Source organism: Pagrus pagrus (genome assembly GCF_965226575.1).
Source record: "Pagrus pagrus genome assembly, chromosome: 5".
NCBI lineage: Eukaryota > Metazoa > Chordata > Actinopteri > Spariformes > Sparidae > Pagrus > Pagrus pagrus.
In genome coordinates this window covers 3492503-3513521 of record NC_140189.1, presented here as the reverse complement: position 1 = coordinate 3513521, position 21019 = coordinate 3492503, and the positions used below count along the sequence as shown (strand labels likewise).

Genomic DNA, 21019 nt, shown 5'->3' with positions numbered 1-21019 from the left:
TGTAACAGTGTGTTCAAACAGCTGCTTTATGTTGACAGCTAAGACACACTAATGACACAGAAGCAGACAAGCTGGTGCAACGCTGCCGTGACAAACTGACCATTTTACTAGGAAAGAAACAACTGAATGTGATTTACAAGAAGCCACAATTTAGAATTTGCATTTCATAATGTTCATAAAGTACGTCCTAACTCAACAACTCTCAAAATTGAGAGATTTTTAAGGGAGTCTGGTGACTTTGTCCACGTCAACAAAGAGAAGCAATACTTATATATAACAATCGCCAAATTAACAAGGAGTCCCAAATAGCTAAGACTTTGTTGAAACAGCGTTTCACAAAGTTATGTTTCTCTTAACTCAACAACTTCCAAAACTGAGTGATTTTTTAAGGGGGACTGGGGATTTCACGAGCGACAAAAAAGTTGACCATAGGCCTGTTTACTGCATTTGTAGAATTTGATATTAATAAATTGCTGTCTTCTTTCATAAATGAGTGTAAATGGTGAAATCAGTTATAGCAGTGTTTAAACAGCTGTGTGCAGGGTAGACACACTTTAGACACAGAAGCAGACAGGCTGGTACAGCGATGCCGAGACAAACTGACCGTTTTTTCAGGGGAGTCTGCTGACTTTCTCCACTTCGACATAACATTCGCCGAATTATCAAGGAGGCCATATTTGTTGTAGACAGCGTTTCACAAAATTATAAAGTTTCTCCTAGAAGCTCCTAACTTACAAAACTGAGCCATTTCTTAAGGAGTCTTGGAACTTTCTCCACGTCAGCAAAGAAATTGCCTATATCAGTTACTGATACCTGCAATTTCAAATTTGATTTTCAAAAAACAGAAGGTATTTTATCTATTCAGATTACAATGTTATAGGAAACACAGGGGTCACATGTCGCTGTAAAGACTTTTATTAAGACTTAACAAAATGGGACACCTGTTTGGTCTTTCATTTCCTGAAACATGCAGCTGACAAAACTTAATTCAAGAATTAAAATCCTTTTGCTTGAATTTAAACCAACACAGGGACTGAAAAATAAATAATTCTCTAGCATTGCATCTTTGCAGCTGATTGAAAGTAAAGGGACAATTTAAGGATGCATGAATGACGTGTGACATCCTAATACTCAGACACAAGAAACATTATGGACAATTCTCTAAAGTGTATCTTCAAGTTACTTTGCAAAAGCAGTATGTTTTTGAAACAACTATCATTAGAGCTAATCTGTGGTTGTATCTAAATGAAAATGAAAGGTCCCACAAAATGGCTTTCATGTCAAGTGGGTCATGATTTCAAGAATTTAATTAAAACTTTATTGAACAGAGGTTTGCTGAATCAAAAATCTATGATCACATTTTATTACAGAATTGTACAGATGTAAACTTGGCATATAATGATAAAACAATACAGCCAATAACACCATGTAACAGTAGAGAAGAGGCATGTTTCCATTCTCTGGACCTTCCATTAAAAAACATGAAGTGGCTTCAGTTTTCTTCTTTTAACTGTGACCATAAAAGGTCACAAGTCAAAACCAAGTAAAAAACCTTCTTTTGCAGAGCAACAAAAAGTTAATTTGAGCAGAACTGTCCTTTGAATATTCTCTCTTCTGTACTTCAAAACACAAATTAATGACAGAGGATCAAAGGGGAACTTTTGGTTTCATGTTAAAATGAAAGGCCAGACCGAAAAAAAGGTGAAACTGAACATAAAAAAGTGAAAAGCTTATGATTTCTTGGCGATGTCTCAGCCACACAGACATCAGTGTATTCTCTGTTCCCTCCGCCTCGCGTGCCCCTGACTACCAGCCTCCTTTGCCTCCTTTCTTCTTCTTCTGTGGTGCCTTCTTGCGCGTGGCCCCCGAGGCTGCAGGTTTCTGCTGTCGAGGGGGGACCACGTTGCTGGCTGGAGCTGTAGATGAGCCGGAGGCAGACCCTGGTCTAGGGGAGGTAGGGGGGCTGCTGGCCGTCTTACTGGCATCACTGGAACAGAGGAAGAGCCAAAAATCAGACATGAGAGATCAATCTCAAGGAAATGTCTCTTTTACTGTAACTTTTAAAACAAGTTGAAATGCGACGTTTGGAAAACCTTGTACCATCTGTGCCCTGCAAGTGGTTAAAAGGAATTAGGGCTGAAACTAACGATTACATTAATTGTTGACTAATCTGTTGATTATTTTATCGATTAATTGCTTAGTTTTTTGTTCCATAAAATGTCAGAAAATGGTGAAAAATGTGGATCAGTGTTTCCCAAAGCACAAGAGGACGTCCTCTAACGTCTCGTTTTGTCCACAACCCAAAGATATTCAGGTTACTGTCATAGAAGAGGAGAGAAACAATATATGTTGTTATATTCACATTTAAGAAGCTGGAATCGGAAAATTGTCTTTTTTCATTTTCAGAAATGACTCAAAATTATTAATTGATTAGCAAAATACCTGGCCAATAATTTAATAGTTTACAACTCAGTAAATAACAATTGCAGCTCTAAAAGGAATAGTTTGAAATTTTTGGAAATATGTTTATCTGTTTTCTTGAAGAGATTTAGATGAGAGGAGCCAATTCCCCTTTAACTTCAGCCCCAAACATGAGGTGTGTATTGATCCTATTATCCAACTCAGAGCAAAAAAGCTAATTCCTCAAATTAACAACTCAGGCTAAGTTTTTAAATATTTGTCCCTCAACATTAATACTGCAACTCAAAAAACATCAATTTATGGGGGAAAATACTGTTTGTTTTGCATATACATATATTTCCTTGTGATCTTTCTAAATTTCTAGCAAAAGTTATGATGAAGAGTCATCTGCAGCTAAGGTATGTTATATCAAAACAATAGAATCATCATTAAAAGCTAGGGGTGTCAGGATTTTTCCAGCACATATGGCTACGTAATTGTTATATGATATGATCACATCTGGATGTGTAAAGATCTGATCAGATCATTGGTTGTATGCCCTATGCCCGTCATTTACAAATACTTCATTAAAAAGAGAGTAAAGAGTAGTAGAGTATTTTACAACAACAGCTTGACTTTATCCTGGTGGCTTTTTGCAATTTAGGGTTGGACAAGTTAACAAAAAAGATTCCAGAGGTCAACAAAGGTACCATCCTTCAGTGATTGTGAGGGTCAGTTTCTTAAATCAGTCCAGAGTAAACCCCCTCTTCTTTAAATAAATAAAGGATCTCCGAAAAAGAAAATAAACCAAACATCTCTGTGCAACCCCTCATAAAGGCATGCCTCACTCTCCCAAATGTAGAAGCATTTCTGATAGTCCTAACATGTGGGTTTAAACTTTGGCTGAGACTGAGTGTATTTTTTATTTTGGCCTAAATAACACAGAAGCTGTTTCTCCTGCACAGCAGCTGGACAGCTCCACTGAGGATTCACTGGCAGGGAAACACAAGGACAATCCCAGGGAGCTTTTTCCTCCATTAGTGGTGAAAATTACTACGGTTCAATTACAGGAAATTGCACCCAGACAGCTCTACTCGCAGGTGACATGCATATGTGAGTCTGGAGTTTACTCACAGCTCGGCTGAAGCTCCTGCCGTTGCTCCCTGTGTGCCTTTTCCGATCTGCTCCTTCTTCTTGCCCTTCTTCTTGCCTCTGTAGTAAGAACGCTCCCTCATGGGCAGCCACCTCTCAGGGTCAGGGGTCGCTTTGGGGTCGCAGTTTTTGGGCAGTTTGCCTGAAAAGATGATCAGAAGGAAACATGAAAAGTAGCACTCAGCTTAGCATAGCTTAAGTAAAGATATGAGGTTAATCCGTGGTCAGAAGTTCAGTATCTACAGTGCCTATAAAAAATATTCTCCCCTTTTATTACTTTTAGAAATGGAATCATGGTCAATATAATTTGTTTTCTTGACAAGAATTCAAGTGAAAACAGATTTCTACAAAGTAATGTCAATTAATTAAAACATATATCATGTAAAATAATTGATTGCACAAGTATTCACTCCCTTCTAGTCAGTATTTAGTAGATGCATCTCTGGTCGCAATCACAGCACTAAGGCTGTGTGGACAGGTCTCAATCAGGCTTGCACATCTGGACACTGCTATTTTACTCCATTCTTTGCAAAACTGCTGAAGCTCTGTCAGGTTGCACAGGGATCGGACATGAACAGCCCTTTTCAAGTCCAGCCACAAATTCTCTATTGGATCGAGGTCTGGGCTTTGACCCAACCACATCCACCTTGCTGTCTTTAAACCATTTATGTGTAGATCTCGCTGTTTGCTTCGGGTCATTGTCTTGCTGGAAAAGACACTTCTCCCAAGTTGTAGTTCTCTTGCAGACTGAATCAGGTTGTCCTCCAGGATTTCCCTATATTTTGGTGCATTCATTTTACCCTCTACCTTAACAAGCCTTCCAGGGCCTTCTGCAGAGAAGCATCCCCACAGCATGATGCTGCCACCACCATGCTTCACAGTGGGGATGGTGTGTTTGTGGTGATGTGCAGTGTTTGGTGTCTGCCAAACATAGCGTCTAGTCTGATGGCCAAAAAGCCTTTGCCAGTTGACCTTGGAGTCTCCCACAGGCTTTTGGGTGAACTCTAGTTGAGATTTAATGAGCTTTCTTCAACAGTGGCTTTCTCTTTGCCACCCTCCCATAAAGCTTTGACTGGTGAAGAACCCGGGCAACAGTTGTTGTATGCAGAGTCTCTCCCATCTCAGCTGCAGAGGCTTTAAATCACTTATTTTACATTATATTTTTCAATTAATTGACATTACTTTGAAATTGAAGAGTTTTTTTGTAAATTCTTGTCAAAAATGCCAAATTATATTGACCATGATACCATGATTTATAAAAGCAATAAAACAGGAAAACATCCAAGGGGGTGAATACTATCTATAAGCACTGTAAATTAAACAGACCTTCTGAACAGTAATAATCTGTTTTAGGATGTGTTATTTTCCCCCAAAAAACCTATTTTGGAAAGAAACTATCCAACAAACAAGATTTGATTATTAATGGCTTGCCTTTCTTCTTCTTCCTCTTCTTTTTGATCTCGCCTTGGCTGTGAAGACAAATGTAAACATTTTTGCATAAATAAGGTGATAAAGTACCCTACCTCAAGACATTCTCAACAAAAAATCCAAGTCGTTAAATTAAAAAAATGTTTTGAACATCATAAAGCTGATATGGAAGACAGTGATGAGGGTTTACCCTTGTTCTTTGGGAAGGTTTTCTCCTGTGACCTTTGCAGCTTTTTTCCTGACATAGGTCGCTCCGTGAGAGTTCTCCAGCTCGTCCACGTCCACATTGAAGGCCATTGTGTCTGCAGAAGGTAGGTGTTTGCTGAGGCTGGAGAGGAACGCTAAGGAAGTAGCGCATTTAAAATGTGCACCTTCATAACATCAAGAGGTCTAGCCTCGCTCTTCTGCCTGCAAAATTTTCGTTCGTTGCAGCCTGAATATTTTTTGTCGGAGCAAAGTTACATCCGGCATAAGAGTCTGTATAGATAGTCCAAGCATACAGATATATTTTGTTTGTATTAAATTTGGTCATATCCATGGAATCAGCAGGTTTCACTCGCTACCCCGTGCCTGATCAATGGTTAGCCAACCAAGGCCGCATATAACTCTAGAAGTGCACGAGAAAGTGGACTTAATAAGCCACATGAGTCAGAACCCTTAACATCCTACATGAAGTGGCAAGAAGGGTTATTAACAAGTTGTCACTAAATTTCCACATTCATTGAGTTATCCATCATCAATCGGAAAAAAACAAATATGTTCATATACCACATAAAAAAAGGCAAGGCTCAAAGGCTCAAATTTAAAAAAATAAAATGCCTAAAACGATAAATTGAGTACCAAATTACTAATCATTTCAGCTTTATTCATTTCAGTAGAGCAAAGGATACGATTTGGCTTTATCTGTGTCCACCAGAGAATACGCCGAGATAAGTTGTGCCAGTGTGTGGATGTCATTGGTGTTTTGCCTGTTTCAAGAAAAGAATAAACCAGTCATTGTTGTGAAAGGAGGAAGGTTAAAGGTTGAGCGTGCACTCATTGATGTGCTGTATAAATGTATTTTTCTTCTACTCTATAAGTCCCTCGTAATGATGTCTATCAAGCTGTTTAAGAAGTTGAAAAACATTTGAGCTACTTGACTTCATGCAGACAAGAGTGAACAGAAAACAGAAACAGCAGCCGTTAGAAAACCTCTAAGGAGCACATTATGTGTTTTTATCCTCAAACACTCCACACATGTTAAACCTGAGAGTGTTTTTCAGGGCTGTAACTCACTTCCACAGCTGCTCCAGGTCACTAATGGCTTCTTTTTTCCGTCCGTACTTCAGTTTGAAATTGGCTGCTTCTCGTACGAGTGCCAAGTGTGCAGCAGATCCGGGCTGTGGAGAAGAAGGACAGACTGATTACACGTTTAGATATGACTAACTACTCCATGTGTTGGCTTGTCTTGTCAGATGAAAGTATTACTGGCGATTAACTCAACTCCATCTTTGTTTTGACTTTTTTTCTTTGAAGCAGTAGAAGCTGTAATGCTTCTGCATTGCACTTCCTTCAGATTACCAATCAAATGCAGAGTGTTGTAGTTACAGAGCGAGTGCTCTGTTGGGGGCTATAGCTGCCTGTTAGCTACCAAGCTCTTTTTCAGTTTTTTTTTCATTTGCATCACCAGAGAATTTCCCATAAAAAGGGACATAAAATGTTGAAAAGCTTTCACTGATTAACATGGGAAGAAGTAGATTTTTGTGAGACCAAAACTAAATAGACACAAACCTGTTCAGACTGGTAGTGCTCAATAGCTTGTTTGAAAATGTCGATAGCGCTGTCAATGTCTTCTTCATGGGAGTACATCGTGACCAGAGCTGAAATCTGAGGAGGCAATGACACACTTGAGATGAATCGTTTGACAAAACTAAAAGAGTTCACACAGTTTCTGTAACCAACAATTCATTATTGAAAGTGTCAACTTTAGACAACAGTTCAGTTCAGTATCAGTTGTGGAAAACTCCCAAGTTAAACACTGCTTTCATTCCAGACTCACCATCCCTGATTTGTGCTTGAACTCTTCAATGGACCTCAGGACATCACAAGCTTTTGTTACGTGACCTGAGGATGAAAAAAAAAAAACAAAAGCTCTTTATCATTCAAGTCCCTCAAAACAAAGTATTATGACACAGATACAGCACATGTGTGACCCTGCAAAAATGCATACTGTTATTTTTATAAGTTCAAATCACTGGAAACTAAATCTTATTTCTGGGAAACTAATAGTTGAGGAATCAAAATGTCATTCTTTCATTGTTTAAGCTGTTTCAAATGTTTAAGCCCTTCAATGATTATGTACAAAAAATTGACAAAAACTGATGAAACTACTGAGACAGTAAAAATGATTTCATCTGACACACAGTCATGTGTTTATTACAAGAAACTGGAACATTTTTAACCGATAATACATAAATGTACCCGCTCCTTGTAAATGAACCCTGTACCTTGCATTATGTAAAAACAGACCAGTACCTTGTACTAAATAGAGTTGTGCCATTGTTAATTTAATGCCAGATGCACTCTCTGGATGTTGGTCTGAGAATTGCTGGAAAACAAAAGAATCATCAGTTAGTGCGGTCTAAGAAAAAACACATCACACACTACTATCATACACATGTCACTTTTCACTATAGGAGAACTATATCATTTTATAGAATCATACTAAACAGACCAAATAAGCTTGATTACATATTAGATTTCATCACTCTTTTTAAGAGATACAGACAGTCGGCACAGCAGTAAAATTAGCTCAAATTCGTGACTAGAGTGAACAATTCAAATGTGTGAAATGAGTCTGTGTTCCCGAGCAAAGTTGGGTTCTTACTCTACCCTCTGACTTTTACACAATCAGAAAGAAAAGGAGGGACATTTCGTCTGTTTTAAAGCTAAGAGTCAGATTGAAAGCAAGCAGCAGTGTTTGTGACGTCTACCTGCAGCAGCTCTATGGCCCTGCTGTGCTGCTTCTCCCGGCACAACTGAGCAACCTGGATGAGGACTGGCCGCGGGTGACCCGGATTCTGAGACTGAAGACTGGATGACAGTTTCCTGCACTGGTCAGCCTGTTGGCAGTGAACAGCAGTGTACCAACAAATCATGATTAGTAATGAAGGCAGCAGCCATGACTGTATCTTCTTAATCTGATTCATAACAGCTTTTTAGCTATCACTGTACCTGGTTAGTGTACATGGCCAGGAGGGCTTTGTTGAGGTCGATGGCCTGCAGCTGCTTCTTCGCCAGCTTGTATTCAACACCTTCAGCGTTTGTCAGTTTCACCTTTTTCTTTGAGTCAAACACGTTTTGGTCCTGTGAACACAGACGGCGCTTTAATGAAAACATCTGATGCAGTTTGAGTTTTGCATTTGACATCTTTTAGGCAGTAGTTTGGACATGGTGGTGCTCAGTTAGAAGCACAATGATACTTTTACAATGAGATTTTACTTGATAATTGTCAAACGCCTACCTTGTTTATTGTGATGATATTGTTGGCAGTCACAGCAAGCAGGCCCACATCTGATGGCCTGAATTAGGAGCATATTATGGATTATCTATTTGACAACAATGCTGTTGGCACAATAAAACTGTGCCACTTCTGGAAAGCCTTTGGAATGCCTGCTAAACTGTTAAAAAGTAAATTCAAAACAGATACAAAAACATTATCTCAAGCTGCTTTTGGGAGTGAATTTAATGTGATGAACCCTGAACTCACTTGAGCTTGATGACCTGGTTGTAGAGTTGCAGTGCCTCGTCTGTCCGACCTTGTAATTGCATGATGTACGCCATCTGAGAATGGATGACTGCCAGCTCTGACTCGATGTCCTCCTCAGTCACATCCTGAAAAGGAACAAACCATTAATGATAGTGATTATCCTTGGAAAAGTGGAAATGCAACAGCTGGGGGACACAAGGGAGTTAAAGCAAACATGGGCACTGTTGTATATTTATTAAAATTAAAAACACTAATATAATAATTGCTACTAGATGAATCTGTAGTTTCTTCTAATGTTAATATTGTTCGCCTACTTTGGTGACACCTACAATCAAAAAAAGATCAATTTTAAAAGCCCAATCTTTGTCCAGATTATTTCTGGGAATTTAAACTTTTGGATGCTGTTCACTAAGATTTAACAACGAAACTTTGACTTGAACACAGTCCAGACAATATTTACAACAAGATTAATGCTTTCCATAACTGCTTGTGACTTTACCAAACACATTTAGTTGTAAAATTGGGAAATTGTCAGAGGCCATACTCTATTAGCCATTTGTACTATACTATTATACTATTTCAGAATCTTTAAAGATCGATTTACAATAATATAATGTTCCACAAAGTGCATCGAATCATCATTGAAGCATCTTGCACTGTCTTGAGGATGAAAATGTTCCAAAATAAAAATCGATTTCGTTTAAAATATATGACACTTAATCAAAGATGCTTAAATGTTATAGAAAAAACAAAGTAACACTCACAGAATCATCAGCCAAAGAGACTCTGCAGAGCTCTGTGAAAGAAAACAACCAGTTGTGTCATATAAAGAATGAATATAGTGTGAAAAAACAAATTGATAGAGAAGGTAGAACAGAGTACAACTGACCCTCTGCTTGTCGTAGTTTATTGAGGGCCTCTGTAAACTGTCCTTGGCCAATCAGAGCGCAGGCAGCATTGTAACACAGCTCATACGTGGACTCGGGAAGACCAAGATCTTCCTGCAAGAGAAAATACAATACAACATCTTAAGAAACATAAAACAAAAGCACAGTAATTGGCCTTGTGACACTTCCTGGGATATTTACACAAACATATCCAGTACGAGCTTGGCTTCTTTCTAATTCATACTAGTTAAAAACATAAAAAAAAGTAGGTAAACATAAAAAGCATAAAAGACAAACTACGGTCAACATCACAGGTATCAAAAAACTAAACATTTTTGTAGAGGAGTGCTTACCAATGGAGCATTCTCCCACTGACTCATAGAAGCCACCACAGCAGCAAGGTTGGTCTTCCTCTCCTCCTCGTACTCATCCTGGGAGTTCCTGATCAGATCTGTGTAGACAGACTTGCAGTCATCGTAGCGCTCCAGTCTGTACAACTAGACGATAAAAAGACAGACGGCTCCAGTCAGCAGAAGAATAATGTCAAACATCAAAATATCACAGATATTATGGACAAAGTGTGTTATTGTGAGATGCTCCAGAAAACAACTTCACAAATTAAAATCATGCAGTAATAATACAATTTCCCTCATGGTCAGACGGCCTTACCACTTGACCGTAGAGCTCCTTCAGCTTGTCTGTTTGTTCAGCGGCACCTTCAATGGTCTTCAGGGCACTTTCCACTCTGTTCAGCCGGTACTCACAGTACGCCTTCTCAAACACAACATCACTGAGAAATGAAAATAATTCTAATTAGGAAAGTGCCAACTGCGAGGTGATCAACAAGTTATTTGTTACTTGCATATGTACAGCACAAAACTAAACAAAATAACTATTTTAACAGTTATTTCAGCATCATACATATGCCATTATTTCATATAAAACAAGCCTGGAACTACTGTTTATTTTCATTGATAATATTTTGATTGATAATTGTTCAAATTTGATAATATCAGACAAAACTTCCCTGCTTTTCCTCCTATGGTAACAGACTATCAGCTGATTTGAAGTTTACACATACACTTTGTTGTTTTAAGAAAAATTCAAGCCATTTTTGTTTTGTTTATTTTGAGTCTGTATGCAAGTATCCATGCTATCTGCTTGTATCCATGTATGGCTTATATTATCTATTGCTTCATACTATAAAGCATGTTGAAATGCTTTTATAAAAGACTGTGCTCTAAAAATAAACTCACTTGAGTAATCACTAAAACATTTAGTCAATGGTCAAGATTGTCCCGTCTGTCCAGCAGTCCAAACACACAGATAGTAAACTCTAATATTTGAGAAGCATTTTCTATTAATTGATTATTCAAAACCTTTGCCAGTTAAATTTCAGTGTATCTACTGTCTCTGCAGATGATTGTTCCAGTGCCAATATTAAGAACGCACATTTGCAAGCAATAATCAACACATTTAAGAGTTGTAAACAAGAGAATAACCAAGACAAGTAGCTGATTACCTGCCGAGCAATTTTGAGTGGGTGTTCATGACATTCAGCGCCTCTTTGAAGGTGCCATTCTGAATAAGGCAAACAATTTTACAGTGAAGGGCCGTCACATCATCCCTGTTTTCGTGCAAAACTGCAACAGAAGATGAGACACACATATAGCAAACACTTAATTAGTAATGCAGATTAAAGAACACAGTATTGACTGAAAACAGGAGAATTAAGAGTTTTCAAAAAGGGTGACAGCTGACTGAAAGCTGATTAGCTGCCCACCATAAGTTAGCTGTAATGCTAGGGACACGTCACTCATCAGGGCGCATTTTTGGGGCATAATATTATTTTAACTCTCCACATAAAACCTACATAAACCAGTAAGCTTTGTAGCTGCATCACTTCAGTATACTATTATGAGTGAATGTTTGGTACACGAAGCTAAGTCGGTGTTTGTGAGACCTGAGAATTAGGTGTCTAAATGCGGTTAGCATAGCCACATGCTAACAGCTGGTCATGCAGCTGGCCCTAGCTTAGCTAGTGAACTCCGCTAACTGGAGCCACGAGAAACGGGCCGGTCTGTCTACTGTCTGACCGCAGCTCCAGTTCCGTCTGAGGGTAACGGTGAAAGACACGAATGCCTACTTTTAGTCAATGCTTTCAGCGCTCTTGTGAAGTCTCCATTCTGTCCGCAGCGGTTCACTTCGGTCCACAGCGAAGCCACCGAGACCCCCGCATTCGCCATCTTCGCTGAATGAGCTCTGACGGGACCGCGGAAGCAGAAGGTGAGCACATCCGGGTTAACAAAATATGTATTAATTAATTAATTTTGAAATAAAATAAATGCACAAACTGACGATTAGCGATACGCTACGACGTGTTTTGAGTGTTAATAAAAAACATTAGATATTGAAAATATACGCTAGCTTGAGGATTTCTTACTTGGCTGTGACGCAGCAAATGATGCCTTCACTGCCGAAGAGCAGCCGTAAAAGGCACAACCGTTGTGCTGCAGCAGTTAATGTTGTTACTAGGGAAGTTTTCTACACATAATGCAAATACCTCAAGACTAAATTGAAGTTTAAGTAAATTTGAGATAGCCCAGTTTTTTTTTTTTTAATTTAAAGTCAGATTTCTTTTATTTTAAGTATTTATTTTTTATATTTCTGTTATTCCTGTAAATTGTTCTGTTCTTGCTCGACATTAAGGAAGACGATTTTTATCGGTGTGATATGAAGATGTGTAATGCTTGTTTGTATTTGCTTTACTATTTAAAACGTTTTGACAATGTTTTATGCATTTTTGCCTGTATTTGACAAGTGATATCACATATACTTGTACTTTTTCCTCCACTACATTTTGTTAATCACGATTTTACATACAGATTATAGACATAGGGCTAAAATGTGTGGTTTTTAAAAATAAATAAATAAATAAATTAAACTACCAAACAGTATAGAGTTTTTATCTGTGTGATCAGAGTGTATTTGTAATATTTCCGATAGCCCATGAAGGCAGCAGTACAGGCAGGGTTGGAGGTTCGGTCGGACTCGACGGCCGAGGAGGGGGGCACTGTTGTCATTCGTCAGGGCTGTGTGTCGAGCTTTTGTCCAGGAGAAATGGCTGGGATTAAAGGTAAGACATTTACACTTTTTATTTCGTTTATAACGCCTCTGAAATCCGGCTCAGTTAATATAACTGTGTATGAATATCCTGAAGAGAGATGGATGCGTTGGTGATGTCCAGCTAGCTAACGGTAACGTGAGAGTAGTTAGCCGCAGGGCCAGTACACTCGTTAGCATGTAGCTGAATAGCCTGCATTCACTGGGCTAGAAGGAGGCGCTACTTAGTCAACACAATTAAGCGCACATTTGCTTCAGCTAGTTGAGACTACAGCCCTGTTATATTGCTATTACTATTATAATACAGTATTTAATGCAATTCCCTTTGAGTTGTATAACAACGTAGTAGTTACCGTTATAATGCTAATGCTAGCCGCACCTGACTTCAGTAATTACTCAGCCGCTGACTGAGATGCTGTGCTTGTTCCAGTGAGCTGCCGGGATTAATTGCTGTTAACAAGCACCCACATTGACTGTATTACAATCAGAATTAAACATGAGCTCCTGATGGCATGGCTTAGCTGGCTAATGTAGCTGTTACACGTGAAATCAGCTGATTCATCACATGATAGCTTCAGTAGCCAGGGGCCCTGCTGTTGCTAAGATGTGATTGAGGGTCTCTGGATCAACACGCACAAATTGAGAAAGAAGCTATGTGACTTTATCCATGCTGATATCCTCCCTTCTGTCTGTGTTGTAGCTCTCATCAGCCTGTCCTTTGGAGGGGCCATTGGCCTCATGTTCCTCATGCTAGGATGTGCCCTCCCTGTGTACGAGTAAGTACCACCAGCACACACCCTGTGAGCCTGCTAATGTGTGTGTCTGAAGGACACTGTTCATACTTGGCACTCAAACACACCTTGGGTGATCCCAGATCAGGTTAACAACTTTAAATGCATGGCTGGATTATCCTGCATGGGGGCTCCAGGTCAAAAATGAACTGCTGGGTCCTGAATACAAACTGCCACATGAGACAAAGACAGTTTTCCATCTTTGTGAGCAATAAGCCCAGTTCCCCCCTGTTTCTGTTGTTTAGTACTGATATTGTGGAATATGACGTGGCCCCCAGCTTGATTGTGTTGTGGTTTGTGATGGATTTTCAGTGTCAGAGGCTGCAGAGGTGGGAGTTTGCTCTTAACCATGAAAGAGTAAGGCAGTAACAAACAATATTGTATTGCATCTAAACACTTGACTAAAATATGTTTTTAAAGGTGAGATATAGACAGTGAAAAAGACCGTGGCTCATTTTTGGTCACCAGAGTTATCAGAGTTCTTTCAGCTTCCATTTTCACAGTACAGAAACAATATGGCCATTTCCAGTTCATGATCTTTTGCTAAAATATGTTTCTGAAAACATTTTAGGCAAGAAATGGGCAGTTTAGTAACAGAATCTTGGTTTACAGTTTATCAGCGTTGCCTAGTTTTGACAGTTTGATTGGAGTTTGGTGAGACGCCCCTCACTGGATCCAAGAGAGAGAAAGAGGGGCGGCTCTTGATCTTGACACCCTACTGGAGCACAGTTTTTGACGATAAACCTGCGTTTATTTTTGTCGCCCCCCAATTGCGTCATATCCCTTTTACCCTCTCTGGTTTCTATAACTTCCAAAGAACAGATGGCGATACAACAGATGATACGTCGAACAAGCTAGCAAGTTACTCTGTTGCTTACTATTGTTTGTGTCTCCTTCTTATGTTATTGTTTTGACTGAGAGACTCTTGCAGTGTATGAAATTACCACTAACCTGTAGTCAAACAGAAAAACTTGGGCTTTTAGCTCACTGGACGGTTGCCTGCTTTGTATGTGCATGAATGTACAAAAACATCAAAGATCAATTCAGGGTGGAATATAAGTAAATTTCTGAGATCGTGTCAAATGAGAGCCTGGTTTATTTGAAACACACCACACCTCTCCAGTGTAGTTGCATACAGTTGATTTGCCTATTCAAAACAAGTCTGACTAGGTTTTTACAGTCACTGCATGAGATACATGGAGCTGCTGCCTCAGAGCAGGCTGTTGTAATCCAATCTCATTTCCATTTCAGCCATTGTCATCATACGAAATGATTCTACAGAATGTACGAGAAGATGGTGGTTAGGAAATCAATTAGTGATGATTATTAGCAGAGCCTGACTGATATTATCAGCTAATTTTATCTTATCACAGATAAATCATGATCGGTAGCCAGCCAATGAACAAAAAGAAATGAAGACAGAAACTAATTTAATTATAGGTTTAATGTTAAAAATGCGCTGTTCTATATTCTGTTACTGTTAACTGTAAAATGTCTCATATCTTGGCCACAACACCATGATAATAGGTGATGTATTATGTAAAAAAAATATTGGTGGATATATGATCAGATTTTTATTGGTTATGTCAAGTTTTGGTAAGGCTGCATCAATATATAGTTAATAGGTTGTAGAAATGTGGCTCCCTCTTATAACACACCTGTGAAGTTAGATAAAGTGCTGAGTGCTGAACAGTCTTGGACCCTTTTTCCTTCAGTTCACTTGACTACATTTTTCTCTCTTTTCACTCTCTGCAGCAAATACTGGCCTTTGTTCCTCCTCTTCTTCTACATCCTCTCTCCCATCCCTTACTGCATCTCGCGGAGGGTGGTCGACGACACAGACTCGGCCAGTAACGCCTGCAAAGAGCTGGCCATCTTCCTCACGACGGGCATCGTCATTTCAGCCTTCGGCCTGCCCATCGTCTTCGCAAGAGCAGAAGTGGTGAGTTACAGCAGCTTCTTAGTGCTTCATATTACTTTCATCACTTCCTGGAAAACTGGTAATAGAAAGCATCTATAGAGTGAAGCACAACACATTTTGAAATAGTCCACATCTCCCTTCTTTAACCTCAAACATTACCTCTTAATCTGTCAACAGACAGGATGGATTACACACTGTCTGATTTTGTTTGGGCTCCTTAACTTGCCAATGTTTGTGAACACACTGTTAAAACTGATCCTACTATTTAACTAGAAACTGCAATATCTCCAGATTCCTTTGAAAACTTTTTTCTTGAAAAAAGTGTTGGTTTGTCATCAATGGACCATCCTGTCTACTGTTATTGCATTTTACCTGCCAACATTTAGCAGCGGTTTCAACTGATTTCACCATTTACACTACATTTATGAAAGAAGACAACATTTTATGGATGGTAAACATGTCAGATTTTACAAATACAGTAAGAAGTAACCTATATAGTTGACTTCTTTGTTCCCCACAGAGAAAGACCCCAGACTCCCTTTAAAAAATGCTAAAGTTTGTGAGTTTTTGAGGTAGCATAAACTTAATAAACCTTTCTAAATACGTCTGACAAATTCTGAACTATTTTAGCTTTCGTATAAATTCAGCAAAGGTCATACATCAAGAAATTTCTTAAAAACATTGTGTCTGTTTGTCCTAGTGATGTGGATGTTTATTTGCATATAGAGCGGGGAAGTGATCAAATCACTCAGGACGGATGTTAATACCAGGTCTGAACAGACTCTCTCTGTTTATTCTGGTGAAACACACCCACTTTTTTACTCTCTCTCCTCATGTTTACAAGAGCGTAATTTAATTACAGAAACAATATTTGCCCCCGACAAATCCACTATTTACTCCTGTTTCAGGAGCATCTGCCAAAAATTACAGTGACCAGATGTTATTTGGCCTTTTTAAAAAACAAACTATATAATAAAACTATATATTTCTAACCATTTTTTAGTCTTCTAGTCTTCATTAGGAACCGATGGGTGTCAGCCTTAAAGCCGTAGACAGGGAAGAGATGTCTGTAACCAAAAGATTTTCAGTATTTCTGTTTTTAAGGGTTATCTCTGCCTCCCCACCAGGTTTGGTTTTGGCAGCCGATGTAGAAGCAGACGTACTAATTTGACAAGGAAGAATATTAAAATAAAAAGTGAAAGCAAACCAGTGAGACAATTAGTAAAAATTACTTTAAAAAAATCATGTTTGTCTCCCTCGCTGACAGATGCTCCAGCTGCAGCGAGGACATGATTAGCATTTAGCTCCTGGCTGCTGTAAACATCCCTTCTTACTGTGTCCTGAATACACAACAGAGGAGCAGCGTGTGGAAATGATTCTGTAAACTGTTGCTGTTGACACCCACTTGATTTTGGCCTAAATATGCTGTGCAGTCTGGCAGCACACAGGCAGCATTTGTTAACCTGAATTATTGATGCGTTGGTTTACAGATCGCCTGGGGGGCGTGTGCGCTCGTGCTAACGGGTAACGTAGTCATCTTCGGGACCATCCTGGGCTTCTTCCTGGTCTTTGGATCCAACGACGACTTCAGTTGGCAGCAGTGGTAAAACAGCAGAGAGGGGGACCTTAGTCTGAACTGTTTTTATTAGCGTTACAACTTATTATTATTATTATGGTATTACTGTTTGGTTCTTGTTGTTGTTATTTATATGATGACCGCCCATCCATAGACTCACACCAAACCAGTGCAATACTTTCTTTTTTTTTACCGCCTGCATCATATTGAACTGACACATGTGGGATTGAAAATGCTGACTTTGAGTTGGATTGTTTTCTCATTTTAGTTTCGCTCTCCAACTTTGGCTGTCTGACTGTGTTTGTCAGTTTTCTCCATTTGCGTGTCGAGCATTGTAAGCTGTCGAGCGCTGGTGAACAAATACGTGAAAAAGATTCTGATTGATGTCGAATAAGACTTAATCTGACCAAACAGGCAGGGTCATACTTTGTCTGGGCTCCGTTCTCTATTTAGTAGACACACTGGAAGAAGCTTTTGCTACACTCAGTTGAGTGTAAATCAGCAGAAAACTGATGGAAAATCTGTAGAGCACAAGCTCAGATTTCACCAATCCTGATGACAAAGAGGTCCATTTCCAGTCGGCACGGGTGTTATTGATTGAAACTGTGTCTATTTTTTATTTTTGTCACAATGAAAGGTGAAAATTCAGCTGAAAGAATGCAGATTTTTAATTAGTTTTCTGCTAATGTTGCTAAGCTGTGAAAGTAAACAAGTCTAAAAGATCAGTGTCATCCTTCAAACCCTGTTACATGTGTAAATGTGATTTAAATCCAGCCGTATGTTCTTTCTTTCTGTTTGAAGGTTGTTTTTTTTTTTTTTTTAATGTCTGCACTCCATAAAAATCATTTGTCATCACACTTAATAAGGAGACAAGGTTCAGGAGCAGCGAGAGGAGAGGATTCATTCAAACGCCCTCACCACCACCGCAGAGATCAAATTAAGCTGACTTGGTGATTTCCCAGGTGCCAACTGGATGCAGGCTGCTTATTCACCCTGTTTTTTTTTGCACATGATAGCTCGTACCTCACTCTCAGTATGGGTAAGCCTCGCCTCGTCAGGTCAAGACAGCATGGAAAGCCGTACAGTAGCCGCCAGCTAGCGTAGGATTAGCTCGAGGACAGCAGCCTTGTTGGACGCTCAAGCCAAGCTAAGAATATAAAGGCCTGGTTGGTCACTAACAGCTCTTAAGCTTTTCAATGTGACTCCTTCAAAATAAAAGAATCCAGCGTCTATGCTCAGTGTTAATGTTGTATTTCTCTCTAGAAGCACACACCGTCGCATTTCCTCACACCAGCATTTTCATGATACAAACACTGTTATGTTTTATGATTTGTTTTGGAGAGTTTCTATGATCTCTGGCCTGTGTGAAGGAAAGTTTGTACACTGGTTTGCTTAATCTGTTGGCAGCTTTGGGATCAGCACAGCCTGCAGTCAGGTGCTGCCCTCCTGTCGGCTGTTTAACTGCATTAGTGGAGGCTAAACTAAAGGAACTTAGCATCTGCTGCCTCGTTGAAGCACTGGTGTGTTGAGTGTCTACTATTTCCTGTTTTTTGTTTGATGGCTCAGTTTGAATATGTGCTCTCTGGAAGAGGAATTAAGTGGTACTGAAGTTCTATAATTTGTTTTAAATGTGACTAATAATTTCAAGACAGCCCAGATGATTCTTTCCAGTTAGTAGTAGTTCCGTAGGTAGCTTTATGGTCTTTCGACAAAGCTCATTAAGTAACGTACCTCTGAGTGAACATAGCTAACAAAAGGTTTTCAAACTAGAAAGACAGAAAAAGCAATTAAATACAGTCCATGTAGCTGAATTAAACAAATACAGTACAGTGCATCACTAACAGTTGATCTGAAGCACAAATTAATATTGAATGATGAAATAAGGACTTAATTAGACGACAGTGGTGAGGCGTAAACTGTTATGTTATTTGGTTGAACTGACCCTTTAATGTTAAGGAATCATCTACTGAGGGTAGGATGGATTTCCATGCAGAGCAGATTTCCAATGAAAGTTTATAACACTCATAATATCCACATGTTTTGTCCCACAGTGTAATTTCTACTTTCAGAACAACATTTTCTGACTTAAAATCATAAATACAGTAAATAAAACTTTTAAAGGAGTACATTTTCTTTCAAGAGTTAGATGAAAAAATTGCTGGTCTGTAGCATATTTTACATTGTGCAGTACCCTGCAACGAAGACGCTTTACCACGCTGGATTTGTTTTTGTTTTGTTTACACTGAATCAAACAATGGCGGCATAATGACGCCCCATTGTGTGATTTTTGGATAGCATACCGCTGTTCCACGAAAGGGGGAATTTGTAACACAATAAATGTAACATTTTACGTACACTTCAGGCCACACTTTCTACAATGGAATAACAACAGTCATTTACCCTGTCTGTTATTATGGTGGGTCTCTGACTCTTGGTATAAGCCTGATTTTGGGCGCCTATTTCACGTGACATTCCCTTCTTCTTTCTGCTATCTGCATGTTACTGTTTGCAAAACCCTGCCGCCACAGGAGACAACAACAACCATCTCTGAGGTAACAACTTACATGCAAAACATGTGCATGTGCCCCACCCCCGACACTGTCTTCTCATATAACTCTCATCTAACAATTGGTTTCTTCTGCCTGAATCACACTAACAGCTACACTTTATAAAGAAGAACAGCTACACTTTATAAAGAAGAACAGCTACACTTTATAAAGAAGAACAAAAAGTTCCCACATTAATTAAAAACTGTGGGAAGCGGAAAAAAACAAAACATTGGAAATCTGCCTCAGGAGCCGGTCTCTAAAAGCACTAACCGACATCTGCATTAACACTTCACACTCAGCTATAATATTTTTGTACTTCCTCATCTGTCACATGACTCTTCCAGAGATCACAAACTCAGTGAAGGCAGCGATTGTATTAAAATGTATTTAACGAAGTTACTGAATATTGAAAACTACTGACAAGATTTGTGCATATTATTATGTGACACCACTCTGAATCTAAACGAACATGAACATGCTCTCATCAGTAGATTTACCCACTGGTGGTGGTCTGTAAACCAGTCTGTGTTTGGACAAGCAGGGTAACTCCATATTGTGTTCCCGTATGACGCTATGTTTTCCGTTTTCTCCCTGATGTGAAGAATCTGGTCTGTAGACAGGTTTTTTTCTCTGTTTCTGTTTTAAGAGAGATGTTACGCTGTGTTTCTCACACGTTTGGGGGGATATTGTATTTATTTATTTCATGTACAACGCCATTTTCTATCTACAACTTTTGTGTTCAAGAGGCAGAAGTCAGCATGGTGGTTTTCTTTTTTTTAATAAACGCCATTTTTGAACATCCTCTCCTTTGAATGACTACAAATACATTTGCTCTGCTGCTGAGACTGGATCAGATCAGACACACATGCTCACTGTGAGACTATGACACCTGACAGGAAATAAACTTAACTGATATCATCGGCATGGCCTAGTTAGTTTGTCCTGCTGGTGAGCGGCACTCAGGAGAATCAGCACATTTCTAGACAGAAAGAACAGAGTCAAAACATCTCAACATGTCAGGCGGAATGGAGGTGAGGATTTTTGATTTTGAAGGGAAGTCAACTTGATTTTCACCAATTTACTCATTGTTTGAAAGGGTGCTGGAAATCCTTGGTGTTTTCAGAAGTGCTTGGAATTGTAGCTGCATTACTTTAATAATAACAACACTTAAATTTTGGTACGACCAAGTCTACTTACAGACAGGTGACACATTTTTAAATGTGAAACTTGTTTTGTGCTTTCCTTTAATCTGGTACCCCTCTGTCGATATAGCACAAAAACATCTGATATAATGTGATGAAGTCAAACACTCATTTTGAGTACGGTATATGTATATAAATATGTAGGGTATAACATCTGTGTCAGATGTCAGGTGTCTAAAAAGCTTGAAAATTTCCCTTGAAAAGTGCTTAAATTTGACTGGATAAAGGTGTATGAACCCTGT

The 21019-nt window shown here is 39.1% G+C and overlaps 2 protein-coding genes across 2 annotated transcripts; one reads left to right on the top strand and one right to left on the bottom strand.

The window, feature by feature from the left end:
* Positions 1-899: 899 nt before the first annotated feature.
* On the bottom strand, positions 900-11885 carry srp72 (signal recognition particle 72). Its single transcript, XM_084353592.1, has 19 exons — positions 11762-11885; positions 11138-11258; positions 10285-10405; positions 9969-10112; positions 9618-9729; positions 9493-9524; positions 8729-8853; positions 8483-8540; positions 8194-8325; positions 7953-8081; positions 7495-7567; positions 7019-7083; positions 6751-6846; positions 6256-6359; positions 5871-5948; positions 5171-5308; positions 4984-5021; positions 3535-3694; positions 900-1987 (listed from the first exon to the last, which is right to left on the bottom strand). The coding sequence occupies exons 1-19, from the start codon at positions 11859-11861 to the stop codon at positions 1807-1809; spliced, it is 2007 nt and encodes a 668-aa protein (XP_084209718.1). The 5' UTR covers positions 11862-11885; the 3' UTR covers positions 900-1806.
* A 759-nt stretch (positions 11886-12644) lies between these two features.
* On the top strand, positions 12645-20377 carry LOC311257645 (leptin receptor overlapping transcript-like 1). The gene is made up of 4 exons (XM_084353388.1): positions 12645-12751; positions 13439-13514; positions 15285-15471; positions 16941-20377. Exons 1-4 carry the CDS (start codon positions 12736-12738, stop codon positions 17055-17057), a joined length of 396 nt encoding a protein of 131 aa, XP_084209514.1. The 5' UTR covers positions 12645-12735; the 3' UTR covers positions 17058-20377.
* Positions 20378-21019: the final 642 nt, after the last annotated feature.

What these genes read in the sequence shown, in the direction of transcription:
- srp72 (XM_084353592.1), bottom strand. Translation starts at nt 11,861, where the DNA reads ATGGCGAATGCGGGGGTCTCGGTGGCTTCGCTGTGGACCGAAGTGAAC. An exon ending in AACCAGGTCATCAAGCTCAA is followed by an intron (nt 8,541 to 8,728) that starts GTGAGTTCAGGG and finishes CTCCTAATTCAG; the next exon opens with GCCATCAGATGTGGGCCTGC. An exon ending in GACCTGGAGCAGCTGTGGAA is followed by an intron (nt 5,949 to 6,255) that starts GTGAGTTACAGC and finishes TTCTTGAAACAG; the next exon opens with GCAAAACACCAATGACATCC.
- LOC311257645 (XM_084353388.1), top strand. An exon ending in TGTGCCCTCCCTGTGTACGA is followed by an intron (nt 13,515 to 15,284) that starts GTAAGTACCACC and finishes CACTCTCTGCAG; the next exon opens with CAAATACTGGCCTTTGTTCC. An exon ending in TCTTCGCAAGAGCAGAAGTG is followed by an intron (nt 15,472 to 16,940) that starts GTGAGTTACAGC and finishes GTTGGTTTACAG; the next exon opens with ATCGCCTGGGGGGCGTGTGC.